Below are 22,444 nucleotides of genomic sequence, written 5' to 3' on the forward strand. Positions count from 1 at the left end.
TGCCATTTCTCTCTTACTTTTTGCTAAATTATAAAATTTTCCCACAATAAAATTTCTGCCAACACATGACCCAGTATGCAAAATTTGGAACTTTATGATTCTTTCCTTACAGTGTTATTTTTGTGATTTTTTAAATCTACATTTCTCACTCTGAACACTTTGTGCTACTTGTGCTTCAGTAATATGCTGTGTGGATTGTCACAAATTTCATAATGGTTGTCCATTGTTGGATTTTCCATTGTTTGATAAATCTATTAGTTTATGCTTGAGACATTCATTCTGCCATCTTCATATCAACCCTACTGCCTTCCTTGCCGCCCCCCCCCCCCCCCACCAATGAAAACTTAGTCTTGAAAGTGGCAAAAATGCTGTAAAATTAAGCTTTTTTTTTTTTTTTTTTTTTTTTTAAAAGAATAAAGGGCTATCCTACATAGACAGGGTGCAGAAAGCGTCCCAACCAGGGAAAGATATCCATTCACAAAGTGATTATACCTTCTGCCAACATCAAGTCTAACTCAGTTCATGAGTCCACAGGAAGACAGGTAGTTTTGGCAAACCACAGGAAGCTGACTAAGGCTAGATAGAAAGAGAAAGATGCTACACTAAGGGAGAGGGGGAAAAGCCCAGAAAGACTGGCTTTACCAAATGTATATAAAAATGCTCTGCATTCACTATGTAGAATACTAGCACTATGGTGCTGTGTAGAATACTGTTAATAATGATTGTGAGCTTTGATTTTAATCATATAAATTGTGTGTGACACAAATATTTAGCATATCTCATCAAGTACTTGTCAATCCATGGAATTTACGCTATAGTGACATCACTGGTATGAACAAATTATTATAATTATATTAAAACATTTTATGTGTTTTATTGTTATTGAAATCTTTGACACCCATGACTTGTTGAAAGTGAAGGTGACAGCTTGCTAGATAAATGTGGAGAGAGGGATCAGGGGGGCAGCAGTAAACCGTGACACCTCCTCCCCAGAACTGAACCCCGGATCTTTGCCAGCTCCATATCTTTTATGAGAGTAAGAGGTTTCGTTACTGAGCAGACAGCCTTTCTCTCCACAACTGAACTCATTTCTGGGCATAACTTCCCAGGATAAAGATTTCATGAAATAGGTTTAGAGTGATTAATTGCCTTATGGATCCATATTAGGGGGCTCGTGGTTGCGCAGCATAAAAACGTAATTAGTACCTGTAATAAATGTAAGTGTGGTTTGTCTGTGTGTTCTGCTGTAACTCCACAGTCAATTCCCACAGCCATATAAGGGTTATATGGTATGGTAGCCATCCATCCCTCAATCCAAGAAGAAGGTTTTGGTGTGGAACTGCAGAGGTTGGTTTCGAAGATATCAAAAGAGAGAATCACACCAAGAATGTTCTAGAATGTTATAGAATCTTGCAGAGGGTTCGATAAGGTGACATTCTAGGACATTCAAGAATGTTCTCAACTATTCCATTAACCTGTTGTGATGGTGATACATTCCAGATCAGAAGGGTGATGGCAAGATGCATGTGGCAGCAAACTTTTACAGATCAATTAGACTGAATCAAGGAAAAGTGAAAGCGATAGAAACTGAAATGTAACTGAAAGTGAGTTACTTGTGGTCGTGAACAGTGCATTAAATGGAATATTAGTGTCTTAAGTAATCTTAACATTTAATACCACGCCAAAATGCAAAAGAGGAAGAGCTATTGTCAGTTGTGAAAACAGATGCAGAGAGAGAAGCATTTTTATCCTCATAATGGAAGAGAATAAATAGACTGATAGAAAACTCAACACCTGAACAATGAGATGAAATTGGAGAAGAGGTATGAGTGAGATGCTCAGCAATCAGGCATTAGAGGAACAGCTGAAGGAACAAGAATATGAAACGAATTATTTGGAGTTACAGTGAGTGAAGTTGGTGAAAGACAACAACTACAGGTGCAAGAATAAAACATTGGTGTACAAGAAGTGCAAAGTGGAAGAAGCAGAGATTACAGTTTGTGAGGTGAAGCTGTCTGGTATGACACCAATAAAGATTATAACAAACACAAACACATTATGGTGCTAAGAAATTCCATAGAGAAACCTCAGGAAAATGTTGTATGAGTGGAAAAAAATTTGATTAGCACCACTGGAGTTGCCTCCACCCGAACTATTTTGTTATGTGACTGGAGAAACTCTGGAATCAAAATATTTTTGACAGAATATATAAAAAAAAGTTCAATGCTTGCTTTTGACTAACATCATTAGATGCTACTTCCGTGAACAGTGACAAACATCGATTCAGTTCTGTGTTTTCTATTAAAGGATAAGTCTACCACAGAGTGGAATGATTGCTAACCATTGCCAAATTAATCTTATATCTTTGCAAGTATATTTTATTGGCAATGAAGAAATGGAAGTCAATCAGTTTTGACAAATATAAGTTGATTGAGATGGAAAACATTGAGGAACAGTAGAGGATTTTACATAAGTACAGTCAAGTAGTTCACGTATTCAAGACAGCACTAGATCAAATGGTATCCATCGAGCATAAAGTTATGATTTGCGCTGATGGAAGACCAGTTGGAGAATATTGGAATGAAGCTGATTCTGATGCTGCTTATGAAGCTCGGATGAAACCAGCACAGCATTTTCTTTTTTGTAGTCATTTTTGACAGGAAACCTCTACATTGTTTTATTTCTTTTACTTTTTTATTAAATATGTAGCCTATGGCTGTCTGAGTGTTTATAAGAATATCACATAAAAATGTAAAGTAAATCAATCAAGAACTTTTCAAGATTTTTGAAAATAACTTTTCCCCTTTATGTGTTAGTATAGATGTACAGGCATCCAAATATACTTACATAAAACTGAATTTCATTTCATTTTAGTATGACTAAGATAATGTACAAGCACTTTTTACATCTAGTATAGGCTCAGGAATGTGATTTCAAATGATATAAATTAATTTCATGTTACTACATGCTGATAAGACAGATAATTATCCAAACGTGACTTATCAGTTGAACAAAGCACATTAAAACTCTCAAAGATAAGCAATATGTACTTAAGGCAGGAAGAGCTGATGAAATGCCAAGCAGTCATCATGGGTCACAAGCTGCTGTTGCTGTTTCTGTTAATAGGTCTTACCTGTGGTGAGTAAATTTAATGTCAAAATATCAGTTTCTGTGTGTCATCAACTACAGGCATATGACAGTGTGATCGTTTAAGGGTTCATTGTTAGAAGAATGGACAATTAGAGTTATAAAAGGAGTGTGTGTGTGTGTGTGTGTGTGTGTGTGTGTGTGTGTGTGTGAAAGAGAGAGAAGAGACATCAAAGCAGGAATGATTAGTACAGTGCAGGTTTAACTCTGGAAGAAGGTGGGAATGTGAGATTTTTACAACAACAAAAGATTTATATTGTAAGACTGAGTCATTGTTGACCTGATGATGAAAGCAACACATGAAGTCCAAAGAACCACAAGCCATATTCACTGATGAGGCTGTGCAGCAAATGGTCTATTGGTCATTTCTCACAGCTTAGCGTGTCTTCTGAGAAACTTGAAACCTTGCTGCTACACACCATTAAGACATGCTTGGTAAGGTCAATACTCTGTTATGTGTGGAACACTTCTCTGTGGTCGTTAGGCATTGATACATGGAATAAAGTGTCATTGAAATTGAACATAGACCAATGTTCAACATATTAAAGGGACCATTACAAAAGGCAATGGCTGGTAAGGGAACCACTCTTCTGCATCATCTTGAACTAATTGACCACAAGTGAAATGCTGACATTTTAGGTTTTTCTTTAAGGTATCAGATCTGTCATAATCACTAAATAAGAGATCGGGACCATGAGGATGATGATCCAACATCTCCCATTGCAATGAATGCAGAGTGTCTAGTGTTGCACTGTGCGTTCTTGAAACAAACCCACACCTTGTGACAATTTGCCTGATCCCTACCTTTTATAATGCATTGAAGGCTCTGTAAAGTGTCACATTAGTTTATTATCTCTGATATCAGTAACTCCAGGATACTGTAGGACAGGCTGAACATGACCTTCTAGTCACAGCAGATGACAGGGCCTTTTTGGCATAGCTGATATTGGATAGCCACATTCCTGATCCATCCTTTTTGCTACTGGTTAGAAATGGGGGCACCCTGTTCCATCCTTAGGTATTTTCCTGTGTGCAAATCTTTCTGCTCTTTGCCAAAGACTCAACGTACCTACAAAACACAAATTTCTGATACCCTAGTCCCTTATGCAACATCATGTGAATGAACCTCACACTAAATTTAAAAGAAAGAGGAGATCACCACATACAACTCAGTTGTACAGGGACCCAGCCTTACTGCCACACCCATCTACTATACTCGGAGGAAGGCTATGGTGATGGGATCTGAGAATGAGTATGGTTGTGAAATACACAATTATTTCTCACAAATTATTACACAGCCAACTGACAACTGATTTACATTTGTAAATGGCAATGCACTGGGGATTGCGTGGCCACAGTATATTTCACACTTGTCACACATCACAGGGCCCGAATACTGGTCCTATAGGATGTACATCCCCCAGTGTTATGAGTGTACTGTCCTCATTGCAGGCCTGTAGGAAAACTGCTAACTTGTAAGAGAATGGCTTTCTGCTTGACCCACAGGGTGCGATGTCTTTCATGAACACGAGAAAAGACACGAATGGCCCCAAATTACCACCCTGTGCACCTTGGTGAGGAGCTCACACTAAGCTTGATTTACGTGGTTTATGGCTTATGGAATCAAACTAAGGAATCCATTCCAATTGACCTACATGCTCCCATGTCTTTTGTAAACATGAGAAAACAATGCAATTGATGCTAAATTAATGTCCTGTGCACATTGGTGGGGAGCTCACAGTAGGCTCAACCCATGTGGTCTGTCGCTTGCAGAATCAGACCAAGAAATTTGCTGTCTTGATACGGTGGCTTAGTTCTCACTGCTTTATCTTTTCTGCACCCATGTGCACTACACCACTGCCAAGATTTTGCATAATGATAAAGGTGCACACTGCTGGATGCTGATCACTGCTTGCTTTGAGCTGTCTGTGAAATGCCATTCTGTAGTTCATATATTTTATTTATGCATAAGTTTAATGAACCCAACAGAGACGCACAATAGAGACTTTAGTTATCAATAATATATTCCCCTTCACTATTTAAAACAGTCTGCCAATGCTGGGGTAACTCTTTGATGCCACAACTGTAGAAATCACTTGGTTTTGTGATGAAGAACTTGTCAAGCCATGTTGAGAAGGCATTTTCATCCAGAAAGGAAGTTCCTTGAACCTAGTTTGATAAAGATCCAAAAAGGTGAAAATCTGAGGGTGCGACATCAGGTGAATGAGGTGGCTCTGGAATGACTTCCCAGTCCAATTCCAGTATATCATTTTTGTCAGTATATCAGAATGCAAGTGGGAGTTACTGTGGAGTAGCATCACTTCAGACACTCTTCCTGCTCATTGTTCTAGGATTGCATCTGCAAGATTTCTCAGTTGTTGACAATTAATGTCAGCAGTTATGGTTATACCTCAGGGAAGCAATTCATAGTACACCACACCATCACTGTTCCACCAGATGCAAAACATTATCTTCTGTGGATGTGCACAGGTCTTTGTGCACAGAGCTGTTTCTTTGTTTGGACTCAGACAGTTCTTTCTTTTCCTTATATTAGCATAAATACATAATTTCTCATCACCAGTGAATATGGAGGTAGGAACTGTTAACGTTGTTCACAAGGCAATTAATGAGGTGCAAGCAGAGAAGCAAATATGGCCACCCACTGATTCTTGTGATTTTGGCTTAGTGCATGCAGTACCTGTACACCTGATTTTTGAACCTTCCCCATTGCAAGCAGATGTTGAATGAGGGTGGAATGATCACAATTCATCACATCTGCTAGTTTTTGAGTACACTGATGTGGATTGTTGTGGATTAATGCGTTTAAAAGATCTTCATCAATCCGTGAAGGTCTTCCTAAATGTGGAAAATCACTTGTCAAAACAATTTTCCTTAAAATCAGAAAATCATTTTCTTGCCATGCTCTGTCCAATGCCCATTATCCCCAGAGAAAATGCAAACGCTTCTAGCGTCTTCCCCTCTACTGAGCTCAAACAGAAGAATATTTAAGAAACGTTACGATTTCTCCACTTAACATACCATTTCTAGCATCTACAGTTCCACTCACTGCCTCCAATTACAATACATAAACTCAAGTAGCATCAGTGAACTACAAGTAGGAAATGATAACCGATAAATAAACCCATAGCAAACAAAAATGCTACAAACTTATGTGTCAACCTAATATTTTTGCATTGCAACTGCCATGAGTCACATCGATTGACAGTGCACATATAGTTCTTTTCTTTCATGTACTTGTCCACATTAGAATTTCTTGTCGCTTCATTCTGCCCTACTCTATTTGAGGTTTACGTGGAAACATTAAGGGCAGTCAGTGATGACTAATTGCAGTCACTAAAAGCTTCAGTAAGAACTTCTCTAAACTGACACAAAGGTAGGAAACACTGTATATGCAAGATAGCAACTCTATGGAGAACAGACTGCCTCTGTATATATTTATTCCTTGTGGAGTTACTGTCAAGGGAAAATGCTAGAAATATAAGGCACCAGATTAGAATCAATAGCTCCAAAACCTCTCTTGAAGATTCTTTTTACTTGTATTCAGTGTTGTTATAATTCATTAGTAGAAGCAAATTTCCCTTTCTGTTGTTTATGTAATAAAACTGAAACATCATGCTTGACTATAAACTTGCAACTTCCATAATCAACAATTTTTACATGGATTACAAATGTGGCTAAGCTTAATAGAGTAGTTAATGAGAGGCATGGCTTTCATTGTGACCATCATAAGTCTAACAAAACTTCAGATGTGGAGAATTAGGGATCATAATTATCCGTATGCTTAAAAAACAAGGAAGTAGTATAGTCTAAATAGTTTATATTTAGTAGCCAAGTTTCTTTATTATAGTGGTAGCAGACTCCAACTCATACGCAGAAATGGCATTTATATGGTATTCATCCCTTGACTATAAAATTATTCTGTGCTTTATTTATTGTTACCTGCATTGACTGCAAGTAAAATAAAATATTATCCTGAAAGAAACAACACAGTGAAATCAATAGATTTTTACTCATCAAATAGCAGCAGCATTGGGCAGCAGATAGACACACTGAAAGTAGACTACTGATATTACTAAGCTATCAGTCAAAGTCCTTCAGATATAAATCCAATAACATGCAGGCATTCAGCTTGGTAAGAAGGTCAAGTGTCCATTCATTGTGGAAAGCTGACAAAGTCAGATAAGGAGGAATATTCTGAAAAAAAAAAAGAGCTGTAAATTCTTCCATCCCAGTGTGCTTCAGTTGCATGATCATCTAGATCCATACTCTGCAAACCACTGTGAAGGGCATGCAAACTGTACTTCACACATATTAGCTTTTCTTCCTGAGGTATTTGCATTCAGAGTGTAGGAAGAATGACTGTTTAAATGTCTCTGTGCCCACTGTCATTAGTTCATGAGGTCTACAAGGGTGATTTGTGCAGGCTGCAGTATGTTCTCGAAACTCTGTAAGAAGCATTCATGAGATGGTTGACGTCTATCTCCAGTATCTGCAAATTCAGGTTTTCCTACATTTCTGTGATGATTTCTCGTGAGTGAAATGAATGTGTGACCATTAGTGCTACCATTCTGTACATAAATTCAATTTCCCATGATAGTCCTATTTGGTATGGATCCCACAAACTTGAGCAATATTCTGAGATGGAATGTATGAATGCTTTGAAATAATCTCCTTTGTTGACTCATTGTATTTTCACATTATTCCACCAATAAAAAAAGTCTGCCACATGCTTTACCTTTGATTGAACCTCTCTGATAATTCCATTTCACGTCCCCACAAATTGATAATCCGGGTGTTTGTGTGAGTTGTCTGATTAAAATTGTAATTAATTGATATTGTAGTGATAAGATACTATGTGTTTGAATTTTGTGAAGTGCACATTTCACATGTCTGAGTATATAAAGTAAATTTTTATCTTACTTTGAAATCTTATCATGTTCTGACTTCATAACTGTGCAAATGTGAAAAAGAATTAACATCCTCGCTAATTGATACCCAAAAACAGACAGTAAACAAATTTTTGACCACAATGCTGCAAACCCAGTTTCTTTAACAGTTTTGCTTTAATGTATTAATTATGATTTACGATATTGATTGAAGCAGAACAAATGAATTTAAAAAAAGTTAATTCATTTCTTGTGCTTCAATCATTATTGTAGATAAAGAAGAAAAATTTTAATTCATTTCTTCTGCTTCAATCATTATTGTAGATAAAGAAGAAACTTGAATGTCTCAGAGAAAATGTAATTATAAGATCTAGAACTATGATTTGTTTCAGCACGTGAAGAGAGATGGGAAATAATTCCTGGAGGTGATGGAAAATTGCATTTGGTTGACCTGAATCGTGACACTGAACTTCTTGCTGTAAGTGACAGTGATGTGTCTTTCCGCCTTTACACACAGTAAGTAGGCATACACCTACAAACAAATGACTGTAAACACTGCACTTGGTGCCATTACTTACAGGAATAGTTACATGTTTTTGTTTCATCACAAGAAATTGTAGAATGGTCATTTTGACATCCTGAAAAGCTATATTCAGTATATAAATAAAAGTGAAGATAGATGACCATTCATCTGTTACTGGCTGTAGCATGAAAAAAACATAACTGGAGAATTTTATTAGATTTTAAGGTGCTACATTTTTTTCTGTTTTAAGTACTCACACTCAAACACATGTCAACAAACATCCAAACACCATGGTCATAAGTGTGTGCTTGTCATTTTTATTTGTAGTTTTCAAATAATGAAAATGAATTCACATTATCATAATACATTTCCAGAAAAAAATTTAGTACACCCCTTTAGAGGTTTCCAATTCATTCAAGATTTAGTGTTCCAACAGTGCATATGGAATACGTGAAATGATTACTTTAATAGATCAGTAGTAGAAGTGGTTCTGAGTGTATGGTGTAGCCTCTACAAGCAGCAATGCAGGAACTGACACTGGCATCCAGGCTATCATACAGACGATGAATACTGTCATGGGACACATTATGCCATGCCTGATCAACCTGTTCACATAGTTCTGTAAGAGTTGTTGGTTGACAAATCACTTGAGTCACTTCTCGTCCCATCATATCCCACACATGCTCGACTGGAGAAGTTTAGAGATTGTGCTGGTCAGGGCAGTTGCTGCACATTTTGGAGAGCATGTGGAGTTTCCCCAGTGGTGTATGGGTAAAAATTATTCTATTCAAACAAGAACGGCAAAATAATGAGTTATAACAACATTCTGCATGTACAGAGTACTGGTAAACACACCTTCAGAAACATCAAAGGTGACCAAGAGTTGTTGCTTATCTCACCCCAGACCATAAAGTCTGGGGTGGGCCCAGTGTGTTTTGGATGAATGCGCTCCATGACACATCCCTCACCAGATCTATATTGTACAAGGAAATGACTGTAACCTGCTTGCAGATAGAATCTGTTTTCATCACTGAAGACCCTGGCATGCCATTCCATCTTCCAAGTGATCCTCTGATGGTATCACCCAAGTTGTTCATTTTGATGCTGTGGCGAGAGTATAATCCGGGCTAGAGGTGTGCATGCCCATAGTCTCACTGCTAATAACCAGTTCGTGGCAATTGTGCTATGGTGTTACTATCTGCCAATGCTGCCCTTACAATATGACAATCCTGGCAGGAATCAGCGTTGCGTGGATATCCAAAACCTCACCTATGGTGTGAAAATGTTCACATGACCACTTATACCAGGATCATCACTTGCAAGGCCACAATTTGACTTCCTTCAAACTCACTCATTTGGCTATAAGAAGCATGATTGCATCTCCTTGGTATGATTCATGCTTGCTTCACAAGTTTGCACCTCACTGACTCTTCTGGCTGTGAGCATTCCCTATTAAAGTGTAGACACAGACGGAGATCTGATAGCTATGACGCTGCATAGCAGCCTGGATAGGCTGCATCCATTTCACATGACCAAACCACTTTAATCTCAATGCAGTAAGCCTTTCCTCCATGTCACTTCAACGTGCAGATCTCCTTATGTGGTCCCTTCTGGTATTATCTCTCCTTGTCTTTTGTCGAGCAGATCTAAGGAATAATGTTTCACAAGCTAGTAGTTGATTTATGTGTCTTTTGGTTGTGATAGAACTCTCCAAACTATAGGACTTGATGAGTGTTCTTCTTGTTGAAGTTGCATGTGATGTTGTGGTATTCTTCAGTCTGAAGAATGGTTTGACACAGTTCTTCAATGTAGCCTGTCTTTTGTAAACTTCTTCATCTCTGAATAAGCACTGTAACCTATGGTCATTTGAACATGTTTATTACAGCACCACATTCTAAGGCTTCTATTCTCTTCATGGTATTTCACGATATAATTTAGATCTGACACTAGAAACCAGTCATCACTGTCCAGACATTCATGTGGGGTGACTTTTGTGTCTCTTACTTTTTCACCCAAACGTTTATCCATTAATATATAGTCAATAGTTGTACTATTTGATCCTAAATATATCTGTTGATCTCTGACCTGCTTTAAAAGTGCATATTTCTTACTGAAATGTTATTGTTCTTGCAAAAAATGTAGGACATGTTCTCCATTAATATTCCTTGTTCCATAGCCAAGTCCATCACCTCCTCATAACCAGATCTGCTGTTCCAACTTATGCATTCATATCTGTATTATCATATTGTTTTCTTGTTGTACCTCCTCTTTTAGTTTTTTTGTAAAATTCTTGTTTCTGTTCAACACTGCTCTTTCTTTGAGGAGGATACACTTGAAATATTGTGAAACTAGTGTTCACCATGCTTGTTCTCATTTTGATTATTCTACCACTAATAAAAGTAACTTTAGAGACAAAAGCCTTATTCCTGAGAAATACCAACCCACTCCATTTTGTGCCTCCTTTAGTTGGCCATACCAGTAAAGACTGTAATCACCTCTCAACGATTCTGAACTAGTGCCTTTTCATTTTGTTTCACTGAGCTCAAATATATGATTCTTCCTTTTCTTGATTATGTTCAATATTTCCTCTGTCTTTCCTCTCATGCTTATCACATTAAGAGATTCCATTCTCCATTTGTAACTGTTTTTACATCCAGACTGAGTGTTGTGTCTTCTATTAATATTTCTTATTACACTCCCTGGATTTGCGTTGCCTTCCAGAGGGTGATAACTCATTCCCAGCCCACAAGAAGTTGAGTTCTTTTCTCATTTGCATTTCCGTGGATGGTTGAAAGCAATAGAAATAGCCACTCTTCAGATGGTTTGCTAAGCCTAAGAAATCTGAGGATTTTCTGTTAGCTTTAACTACTTTAGTATTTGAAGATCTCTCTTTGCCATGAAACTGTAGTTCCTTCCTGCATTAACTCCCAAAATCAACCCTAGCAAATTGTAGGGTACCCCACCGACAGTTTTTTGCAACTTGAGGTCATAAATTTGATCAACATTATTTTGTTTGTATGCTTCACTCACCACTGTTATTTATTTCTACATAAAAAGTAGCTGGAATATCTTAACTGTTCAGATAAGTCTCTTGTTTTCTATCTGTGACAGTAAACTCAAATTTAACTGCTAGAATCATTCACTCAAAAATTTAAAAGTTTATTATATAAATATGAGAAAACTAAGGATCACATAGTTTGTCTGAAGAGGTGCTATGTATGTCAGTAGACCAACATAATTTGGCACTCATAGATTTCCAAAAATGCTCATTGAGGGGTATAGGGACAGTTCAAGCTCCTGTAAGAGTTCGAAAGGGAAAGAGGAAGGTACTGTTCAGACAGAAGCGGTTTCAAGTCTCTCTATGAATATTGACATAACCTATACCTTGAAGTTTTATAAATTCAATTTTATCATCACAGTATACATGCCAGTAAGAAGACATTGTTGTTGTTGTTATTGTGGTCTTCAGTCCTGAGACTGGTTTGATGCAGCTCTCCATGCTACTCTATCCTGTGCAAGCTTCTTCATCTCCCTGTACCTGCCGCAACCTACACTCTTCTGAATTTGCTTAGTGTATTCATCTCTTGTTCTCCCTCTACGATTTTCACCCTCCACGCTGACCTCCAATAATAAATTGGTGATCCCATGATGCCTCAGACATGTCCTATCAACCAAACCCTTCTTCTAGTCAAGTTGTGCCACAAACTCCTCTTCTCCCCAATTCTATTCAATACCTCCTCATTAGTTATGTGATCTACCCATTTAATCTTCAGCATTCTTCTGTAGCACCACGTTTTGAAAGGTTCTATTCTCTTCTTGTCCAAACTATTTATTGTCCATGTTTCACTTCCATACATGGCTACACTCCATACAAACACTTTCAGAAATGACTTCCTGACACTGAAATCTATATTCGATGTTAACATATCTCTCTTCTTCAGAAATGCTTTCCTTGCCATTGCCAGTCTACATTTTATATCCTCTCTACTTCAACCATCATCAGTTATTTTGCTACCCAAATAGCAAAACCCCTTTACTACTTTAAGTGTTTAATTTCCTAATTTAATTCCCTCAGCATCACACGACTCAATTCGACTATATTCCATTATCCTCGTTTTGCTTTTGTTGATGTTCATCTTATATCCTCCTTTCAACACACTGTCCATTCCATGCAATGCTCTTCCACATCCTTTGCTGTCTGACACAATTACAATGTCATCGGCGAACCTCAAAGTTTTTATTTCTTCTCCATGGATTTTGATACCTACTCTGAATTTTTCTTTTGTTTCCTTTACTGTTTGCTCAATATACAGATTGAATAACATCGGGGACAGGCTACAACCCTATCTCACTCCCTTCCCAACCACTGCTTCCCTTTCATACCCCTTGACTCTTATAACTGCCATCTGGATTCTGTACAAATTGTAAATAGCCTTTCGCTATGGAATCCAAACTGATCTTTCCCGAGGTCGGCTTCTATCAGTTTTTCCATTTGTCTGTATAGAATTTGCATTAGTATTTTGCAGCTGTGACTTATTAAACTGATAGTTCTGTAATTTTCACATCTGTCAACAACTGCTTTCTTTGGGATTGGAATTATTATATTCTTCTTGAAGTCTGAGGGTATTTCGCCTGTCTCATACAACTTGCTCACCAGATGGTAGAGTTTTGTCTGGACTGGCTCTCCCAAGGCTGTCAGTAATTCTAATGGAATGTTGTCTACTCCCGGGGCCTTGTTTCGACTTAGGTCTTTCAGTGCTCTGTCAAACTCTTCACACAGTATCATATCTCCAATTTCATCTTCATCTACATCCTCTTCCATTTCCATAATATTGTCCTCAAGTACAATACCTGAGAAGATTTTACCCACAACGCTGATTAAAGAGATACCTCTGTAGTTGTTACAATCTTTTCTGTTTCCATGTTTAAAGATTGGTGTGATTACTGCTTTTGTCCAGTCTGATGGAACCTGTCCCGACTCCCAGGCCAATTCAATTATCCTGTGTAGCCATTTAAAACCTGACATTCCACTGTATTTGATGAGTTCTGACTTAATTTCATCCACCCCAGCTGCTTTATTGCACTGCTATCTATTGACCATTTTCTCCACTTCCTCAAATGTGATCCTATTTCCATCATCATTCCTATCCCATTCTACCTTGAAATCTGAAACATTACTGATCGTATTTTCACCTACATTGAGCAGCTCTTCAAAATATTCCCTCCATCTGCCCAAGGCATCCACAGGATTCACCAGCCGTTTTCCTGACCTGTCCAAAATACTTGTCATTTTCTTCTTACCTCCCTTTTGAAGACTGCTAATTACACTCCAGAATGGTTTTCCAGCAGCTTGACCCATAGTCTCCAACCTGTTTCCAAAGTCTTCCCGAGATTTCTTCTTGGATGCTGCAATTATCTGTTTGGCTTTGTTTCTTTCTTCAACATAACTTTCTCTGTCGACCTGAGTTCTAGTATGTAGCCATTTTTGATACGCCTTCTTTTTCCTTTTACAGGCTGCCTTGACTGTGTCAGTTCACCAAGCTGTTTGCTTCATCCTACTTTTACACACTACTGTTCCAAGACATTCTTTAGCCACTTCTAGTACTGTGTCCCTGTACCTTGTCCATTCCTTTTCCAGTGACTGTAATTGACTACATTCAACTAACTGGTACCTTTCTGAGATCGCTGTTATGTACTTGTGCCTGATTTCCTTATCCTGAAGCTTGTTGAAAGGAAAGTGCGAGTATTAGTTGAGGACCAAGTGGATGAAAATCAGTGTGGGTTTAGGTCTCTTAGAGGTTGTCAGGAACAGATCTTTAGCTTACGGCAAATAATGGAGAAGTGTTATGAGTGGAACAGGGAATTGTATCTATGCTTTATAGATCTAGAAAAGGCGTATGACTGGGTTCCTAGGAGGAAGTTATTGTCTGTTCTACGAGATTATGGAATAGGAGGCAAACTTTTGCAAGCAATTAAAGGCCTTTACGTGGATAGTCAGGCAGCAGTTAGAGTTGACGGTAAATTGAGTTCATGGTTCAGAGTAGTTTCAGGGGTAAGACAAGGCTGCAACCTGTCTCCACTGTTGTTCATATTATTTATGGATCATATGTTGAAAATAATAGACTGGATGGGTGAGATTTAGATATGTGAACACAAAATAAGCAGTCTTGCATATGCGGATGACTTAGTTGTGATGGCAGATTTGATTGAAAGTTTGCATAGTAATATTTCAGAGCTAGATCAGAAATGTAAGGACTATGGTATGAAGATTAGCATCTCCAAAACGAAAGTAATGTCAGTGGGAAAGAAATATAAACGGATTGAGTGCCAAATAGGAGGAACAAAGTTAGAACAGGTGGACAGTTTCAAGTACTTAAGATGCATATTCTCACAGGATGGCAACATAGTGAAAGAACTGTAAGCGAGGTGTAGCAAAGCTAATGCAGTGAGTGCTCAGATACAATCTACTCTCTTCTGCAAGAAGGAAGTCAGTATCAAGAGTAAGTTATCTGTGCACCGTTCAATCTTTTGACCAACTTTGTTGTATGGGAGTGAAAGTTGGGTGGATTCAGGTTACCTTATCAATAAGGTTGAGGTTATGGATATGAAAGTAGCTAGGATGATTGCAGGTACTAGTAGATGGGAACAATGGCAGGAGGGTGTCCACAATGAGGAAATCAAAGAAGAACTGGGAATGAACTCTATAGATGTAGCAGTCAGGGCGAACAGGCTTAGATGGTGGGGTTATGTTACACGCATGGGAGAAGCAAGGTTACCCAAGAGACTCATGGGTTCAGCAGTAGAGGGTAGGAGGAGTCAGGGCAGACCAAGGAGAAGGTACCTGGATTCGGTTAAGAATGATTTTGAAGTAATAGGTTTAACATCAGAAGAGGCACCAATTTTAGCACTGAATAGGGGATCATGGAGGAATTTTATAAGGGGGGCTATGCTCCAGACTGAACGCTGAAAGGCATAATCAGTCTTAAATGATGATGATGATGATGATGATGATGATATCCTCAAGTACATTGCACTTGTATAGACCCTCTTATACTCCTTCCATTTTTCTGCTTTCCCTTGTTTGCTTAGAACTGCATTTCCATCTGAGCTCTTGATATTCATACAAGTGGTTCTCTTTTCTCCAAAGGTCTCTTTAATTTTCCTGTAGGCAGTATCTATCTTAACCCTAGCGAGATAAACCTCTGCATCCTTACATTTGTCCTCTAGCCATCCCTGCTTAGCCATTTTGCACCTCCTGTCGGTATCATTTTTGAGACGTTTGTATTCCTTTTTGCATGCTTCATTTACTGCATCTTTGTATTTTCTCCTTTCATCAATTAAATTCAGTATTTCTTCTGTTACCCATGGATTTCTACTAGCACTTGTCTTTTTACCTACTTGATCCTCTGCTGCCTTCACTATTTCATCCCTCAAAGCTACCCATTCTTCTTCTGCTGTATTTCTTTCCCCCATTCCTGTCAATTGTTCTCTTATGCTCTCCCTGAAACTCTGTACAACCTCTGGTTCTTCCAGTTTATCCAGGTCCCATCTCCTTAAATTCCCACCTTTTTGCAGTTTCTTCAGTTTTAATCTACAGTTCATAACCAATAGATTGTGGTCAGAGTCCACATCTGCCCCTGGAAATGTCTTACAATTTAAAACCTGGTTCCTAAATCTCTGTCTTACCATTATATAATCTATCTGATACCTTCTAGTATCTCCAGGCTTCTTCCATGTATATAACCTTCTTTTATGATTCTTGAACCAAGTGTTAGCTGTGATTAAGCTATGCTCTGTGCAAAATTCTACCAGATGGCTTCCTCTTTCATTTTTTACCCCCAATCCATATTCACCTACTACGTTTCCTTCTCTAACTTTTCCTACTCTCGAATTCCAGTCACCCATGACTATTAAATTTTCGTCTCCATTCACTACCTGAATAATTTCTTTTATCTCATCATACATTTCATCAATTTCTTCATAATCTGCAGAGCTAGTTGGCATATAAACTTTTCCTACTGTAGTAGGCATCGGCTTCATGTCTATCTTAGCCACAATAATGCGTTCACTATGCTGTTTGTAGTAGCTTACCTGCGATCCTATTTTTTTTTATTTATTATTAAAGCTACTCCTGCATTACCCCTATTTGATTTTGTATTTATAACCCTGTATTCACCTGACCAAAAGTCTTGTTCCTCCTGCCACTGAATTTCACTAATTCCCACTACATCTAACTTTAACTTATCCATTTCCCTTTTTAAATTTTCTAACCTACCTGCCCGATTAAGGGATCTGACATTCCACGCTCCGATCTGTAGAATGACAGTTTTCTTTCTCCTGATAACGATGTCCTCTTGAGTAGTTCCTGCCTGGAGATCCGAATGGGGGACTATTTTACCTCCGGAATATTTTTCCCAAGAAGACACCATAATCATAATTTAACCATACAGTAAAGCTGCATGCCTTCGGGAAAAATTATGGCTGTCATTTCCCCTTGCTTTCAGCCGTTTGCAGTACCAGCACAGCAAGGCCATTTTGGTTAGTGTTACAAGGCCAGATCAGTCAATCATCCAGACTGTTGCCCCTGCAACTACTGAAAAGGCTGCTGCCCCTTTTCAGGAACCACACGTTTGTCTGGCCTCTCAACAGATCCCCCACCGTTGTGGTTGCACCTACGGTACAGCTATCTGTATCGCTGAGGGAAGCAAGCCTCCCCACCAACGGCAAGGTCCATGGTTCATGGTGGGGAGGAAGACATAGCCCAAAAATTAAAAAGTAATTAAAAGCTTGATTAATAAGAGATGCTGCAGACTCAGAGTATTAGGGAATTTTAGCACAATTTATTACAATATATTATTGATGAATATAGTATGGAATCATTTATTGCCCAAATTTGGACTATTCAGATTTATCAAATTCTGATCAATGATGGAGGCTCCAGGCAGACAGCCATTAACAGTCTACTTAACAGCTTACAGAATGTTGTTAGTTCCCGGCCAAATAGGCAGTGGTATAAAAATGCATCCATATAAATGAGTTTCAAGTAATGAAATTAAACTACTTATAAAATTATTGTAAATTATGAAGTAGTCTGTCAGTAGAAACAAAAACATCTAATATCTGTGGAAAAAGACAAATTATCTAGTCCACCTATGTCATCTAAAATACTGCATGCTGTTTCAAAAGGTAGCATTCATTTACATTGTCATTATCAGCTGTGCTGAGTTCTGCCTCCTGGGGATGGGTACTGGCTAGCCCATCTGCCTCTTTGTAAAATTTTCGCAGAATACTCTTGCAAATTCTATGCTATTATAGTGCAGGTAAAATACTTTTGTGGTTGATAGTCAGAAGCAGAGTAAGTGACACTACTGTGAGCAACGGCACTCTGTTCTCAAAATTTCAGGCATTTGTACTGAATGGACAACACAATGAGCAGATGGAATTCAATTATGATCGTATGAATATTTCTCATGATTGATCAGGGTGTTCAAGTGCCATTTATAAAGTTATTGTGTGATTGCCTGTCTTTTCTTGACTAATAAGCAACAGAGGCTCCCTTTAAAAACCCTGGACACAGGAATAAACCTATTCACCAAATGAGGAGGTATTAAGTAATATATGCCTCATACTTGGTTCCCTACTCTTTGTAGATTACTAGCCTGAGAAACCCTATGTTGTCTGCGTATTTATTTATTCCAATCTTCTGTTAGTATTCCCAACTCCATCCTCTCTCCTCTCTCCTCCTTCCTCCTCTCTCTGTCATCTCCTCCTCCTTCCTCTCATCTGCAGCTCATGGTCTAGTGGCTAGCATTGCTCCCTCTGGATCGTGGCGTCCCAAATTCAATTCCCAGCTGTGATGGGGAATTTCTCTGCCTGGGGACTGGGTGTTTGTGTTGTCCTCATCATTTCATCATCATCATTATCATTTGTGTCAGTGGCAAGATTGAACTGTGTAAAAACTGGACTGTGTAAAAACTGGGACTTGTACGGGCACTGATGACCGCTCAGATGAGCACCCCAAAAGCAAAACATCATCATCATCCTTCCTCTCTTTATCCACCTCCTCCCCCCCCCCCCTCTCTCTCACCCTATCTCTCCATGTCCCCTGTCTTTGCCCATCTCTTCCTCCCACTCTCTCTGCTCTTAGCCTCCTCCTCTCTATCTCTCCTCCTCCTCCAAATATCACTCTGTCCATCTTCTGCCTCCTCTCTCAAGTAAGTAAAATGTGTACCAAGTTTTGCTGAAATTGACCCAGAAGCTTAGGAGGAATTGTTGAACATATGCGTTCGTGACATTTGGGGGAAGTCAAATGAAAACTGAACACTGACCAAAACAGAACTATGGAACAATTCCATTCAAAAGTAATCACCACATGCTTTATGTCATTTATCCCATTGGGAGATGAGATGATCAATTCTGTTGATGATGGATCCACAACTGCACCCTCTCTTGCACTTTCTCATCTGACTGAAACCAACATACATGCATGACTTTCTTTCTTGAGCTCGCCACAGATGTGAAAATCACATGGTGAAAGATTCAGGGCGTGTTGAGGTGTTTCCCAACCAAATTGCCTTGGTCTGATTTGCAGTGTGTAAGCAGCGGTTATCATGCTACAAGATGATTTCATCTGACAGCATTCGGACAGCCCAAGGGCAAATGACAAAGCCAACAGCAGAAACATCACACATCTTCCCCACAAAAGGAATCCAAAGCTCTTCATGAAAGTTCCAGAATGATCATGATGACCTTCTTCTTCAACTCCAATGGCCCTCTGCTTGTCAAGATCCTCAAGCATATACCATAATTAATGTGCAGCACTAGGAGGACACTTTACAGAAACTGTGATGTCTCATAAAGTCTATACACCCAGGAATCTTTCCAGATGGAATCATCCTGTTGCATGATAACACTCACCCCCAGACCACCAATCAGACAAAGACTGTGCTTCAGCAGTTTGGTTGGGAAACACTGCAACATCCTCTGTACAGCCCGCATCTTTCACCATGTGGTTTTCACATCTTTGGTGACCTGAAGAAAGATGTGCATGGGCATCAGTTTCAGTCAGATGAAGAAGTACAAGAATGGGTACTGTTATGGATCCACCAGCGGCCAGAGGCGTTCTATAAACCGTGAATTGATCGTCGCATCTGCCATTGGGATAATTGTCTTAATGTATGTGGTGATTACTTTTGAATAGAACTGTTCTATGTTTCTGTTGTGGCAGGTGTTCCATTTACATTTGACTACCCCATATATATTACACACTCATATGCCTGATTCTCTGCAGAAGTACTCAAAGTCAACTTCATACAGGACATAAACTCCAGAAAGTCAGTTTCAAAAATTTTTTCTCCACCATTCCTTATCCACAGCCCTGTTTCTCGTGGTAGAGGGGACTCTTATTCTCACAGTATTTTTATACAAGTAACAAGTCATTTACCCAAGGGCAGTATTTAGGGTGTGTGATGCCCATGAGCAATAATTTATTTTACAACCCCCTTTCTAAAATTCAGCATTGCTATTCATTTATGAACTACCTTACAGTAACACTCTGCAATTATTAATATGAATTTTAAATTTAACGAAGTATTTAAATAACATATAATACAAAGCATATGTGCAAGTTCAGTACTCAAATACACTCCTGGAAATGGAAAAAAGAACACATTGACACCGGTGTGTCAGACCCACCATACTTGCTCCGGACACTGCGAGAGGGCTGTACAAGCAATGATCACACGCACGGCACAGCGGACACACCAGGAACCGCGGTGTTGGCCGTCGAATGGCGCTAGCTGCGCAGCATTTGTGCACTGCCGCCGTCAGTGTCAGCCAGTTTGCGTGGCATACGGAGCTCCATCGCAGTCTTTAACACTGGTAGCATGCCGCGACAGCATGGACGTGAACCGTATGTACAGTTGACGGACTTTGAGCGAGGGCGTATAGTGGGCATGCGGGAGGCCGGGTGGACGTACCGCCGAATTGCTCAACACGTGGGGCGTGAGGTCTCCACAGTACATTGATGTTGTCGCCAGTGGTCGGCGGAAGGTGCACGTGCCCGTCGACCTGGGACCGGACCGCAGCGGCGCACGGATGCACGCCAAGACCGTAGGATCCTACGCAGTGCCGTAGGGGACCGCACCACCACTTCCCAGCAAATTAGGGACACTGTTGCTCCTGGGGTATCGGCGAGGACCATTCGCAACCGTCTCCATGAAGCTGGGCTACGGTCCCGCACACCGTTAGGCCGTCTTCCGCTCACGCCCCAACATCGTGCAGCCCGCCTCCAGTGGTGTCGCGACAGGCGTGAATGGAGGGACGAATGGAGACGTGTCGTCTTCAGCGATGAGAGTCGCTTCTGCCTTGGTGCCAATGATGGTCGTATGCGTGTTTGGCGCCGTGTAGGTGAGCGCCACAATCAGGACTGCATACGACCGAGGCACACAGGGCCAACACCCGGCATCATGGTGTGGGGAGCGATCTCCTACACTGGCCGTACACCACTGGTGATCGTCGAGGGGACACTGAATAGTGCACGGTACATCCAAACCGTCATCGAACCCATCGTTCTACCATTCCTAGACCGGCAAGGGAACTTGCTGTTCCAACAGGACAATGCACGTCCGCAAGTATCCCGTGCAACCCAACGTGCTCTACAAGGTGTAAGTCAACTAACCTGGCCAGCAAGATCTCCGGATCTGTCCCCCATTGAACATGTTTGGGACTGGATGAAGCGTCATCTCACGCGGTCTGCACGTCCAGCACGAACGCTGGTCCAACTGAGGCGCCAGGTGGAAATGGCATGGCAAGCCGTTCCACAGGACTACATCCAGCATCTCTACGATCGTCTCCATGGGAGAATAGCAGCCTGCATTGCTGCGAAAGGTGGATATACACTGTACTAGTGCCGACATTGTGCATGCTCTGTTGCCTGTGTCTATGTGCCTGTGGTTCTGTCAGTGTGATCATGTGATGTATCTGACCCCAGGAATGTGTCAATAAAGTTTCCCCTTCCTGGGACAATGAATTCACGGTGTTCTTATTTCAATTTCCAGGAGTGTACAATAAAATAAATACTGTAATTCAATAGCCCCTTTTACTGAAAAACTGCCACAGAAACATCAAATTTGGACACAATATATGGTAAAAATCAAGGAAAATCACTACCCTATACCAAAATTAGCTCACTTAAATGTGAAATTTAATCAGTCCAACATACTTGTTACAATCCCATTCAACTGACCTGTTCCAAAATGCAGTGAACTTAAATAAATGAATTACATACTTTAATTTTAAGCTGAGAACCATGTGGAATGATGTTGTGTTGTGTATGACACCATCATAACCACAAATGAATGAAGAATTCTTGAGGGTATTTTTGTTCTGTCATTGCAACTACAAAAATGCTTGATTTTTGCACCATGCACATTTTGCTTTATTGAGGTAAAGCATCATCAGTGGTCTGTAATTAAGTTAATTACATTTTGATTTGCTTTTAGATTGAATAAAGAATTGTACAGTGTGCTACATGCGAGATCTTGTAGGATACACAGTTATGTGGGGAGCTATGTCTTACTGTAGCCTACAGGATTAATGCGCTTGTACATGGCAGATGTTATACAGATGGTCTCATAGTAAAACAACATTTTACCAGTAAATTACTGAATGCTAATGCAATGGACATTAAAATTATACTTAAAAAAATAAATTTTTGGTGACAACATTCTGCCAGCCCCAAAATTTTGCCACCCTGTGTAGTTCCACACGTTTGCACATGCCTAAATATGATCCTGCTTGTACCTAACAGCTTTGGCTGAAATTGCTCCAGGTGTTCCTAAGCTATTCATGAATGTCACACCTTTTC

At 39.6% G+C, this 22,444-nt stretch overlaps 1 protein-coding gene across 1 annotated transcript in view; it reads left to right on the forward strand.

The window, feature by feature from the left end:
- The first annotated feature begins 3,044 nt into the window (after nt 1-3,044).
- The window catches only part of LOC126417096 (lipase member H-like), a 45,728-nt gene continuing 26,328 nt past the window's right edge, over nt 3,045-22,444 (forward strand). Inside the window, exons 1-2 of the mRNA XM_050084991.1 lie at nt 3,045-3,138; nt 8,447-8,570. Coding sequence (XP_049940948.1) covers nt 3,045-3,138; nt 8,447-8,570 — 218 coding nt within the window. The remainder of the gene's footprint in view (nt 3,139-8,446; nt 8,571-22,444) is intronic.

This window comes from Schistocerca serialis, chromosome 8, assembly GCF_023864345.2.
Source record: "Schistocerca serialis cubense isolate TAMUIC-IGC-003099 chromosome 8, iqSchSeri2.2, whole genome shotgun sequence".
NCBI classification, from domain to species: Eukaryota; Metazoa; Arthropoda; class Insecta; order Orthoptera; family Acrididae; genus Schistocerca; species Schistocerca serialis.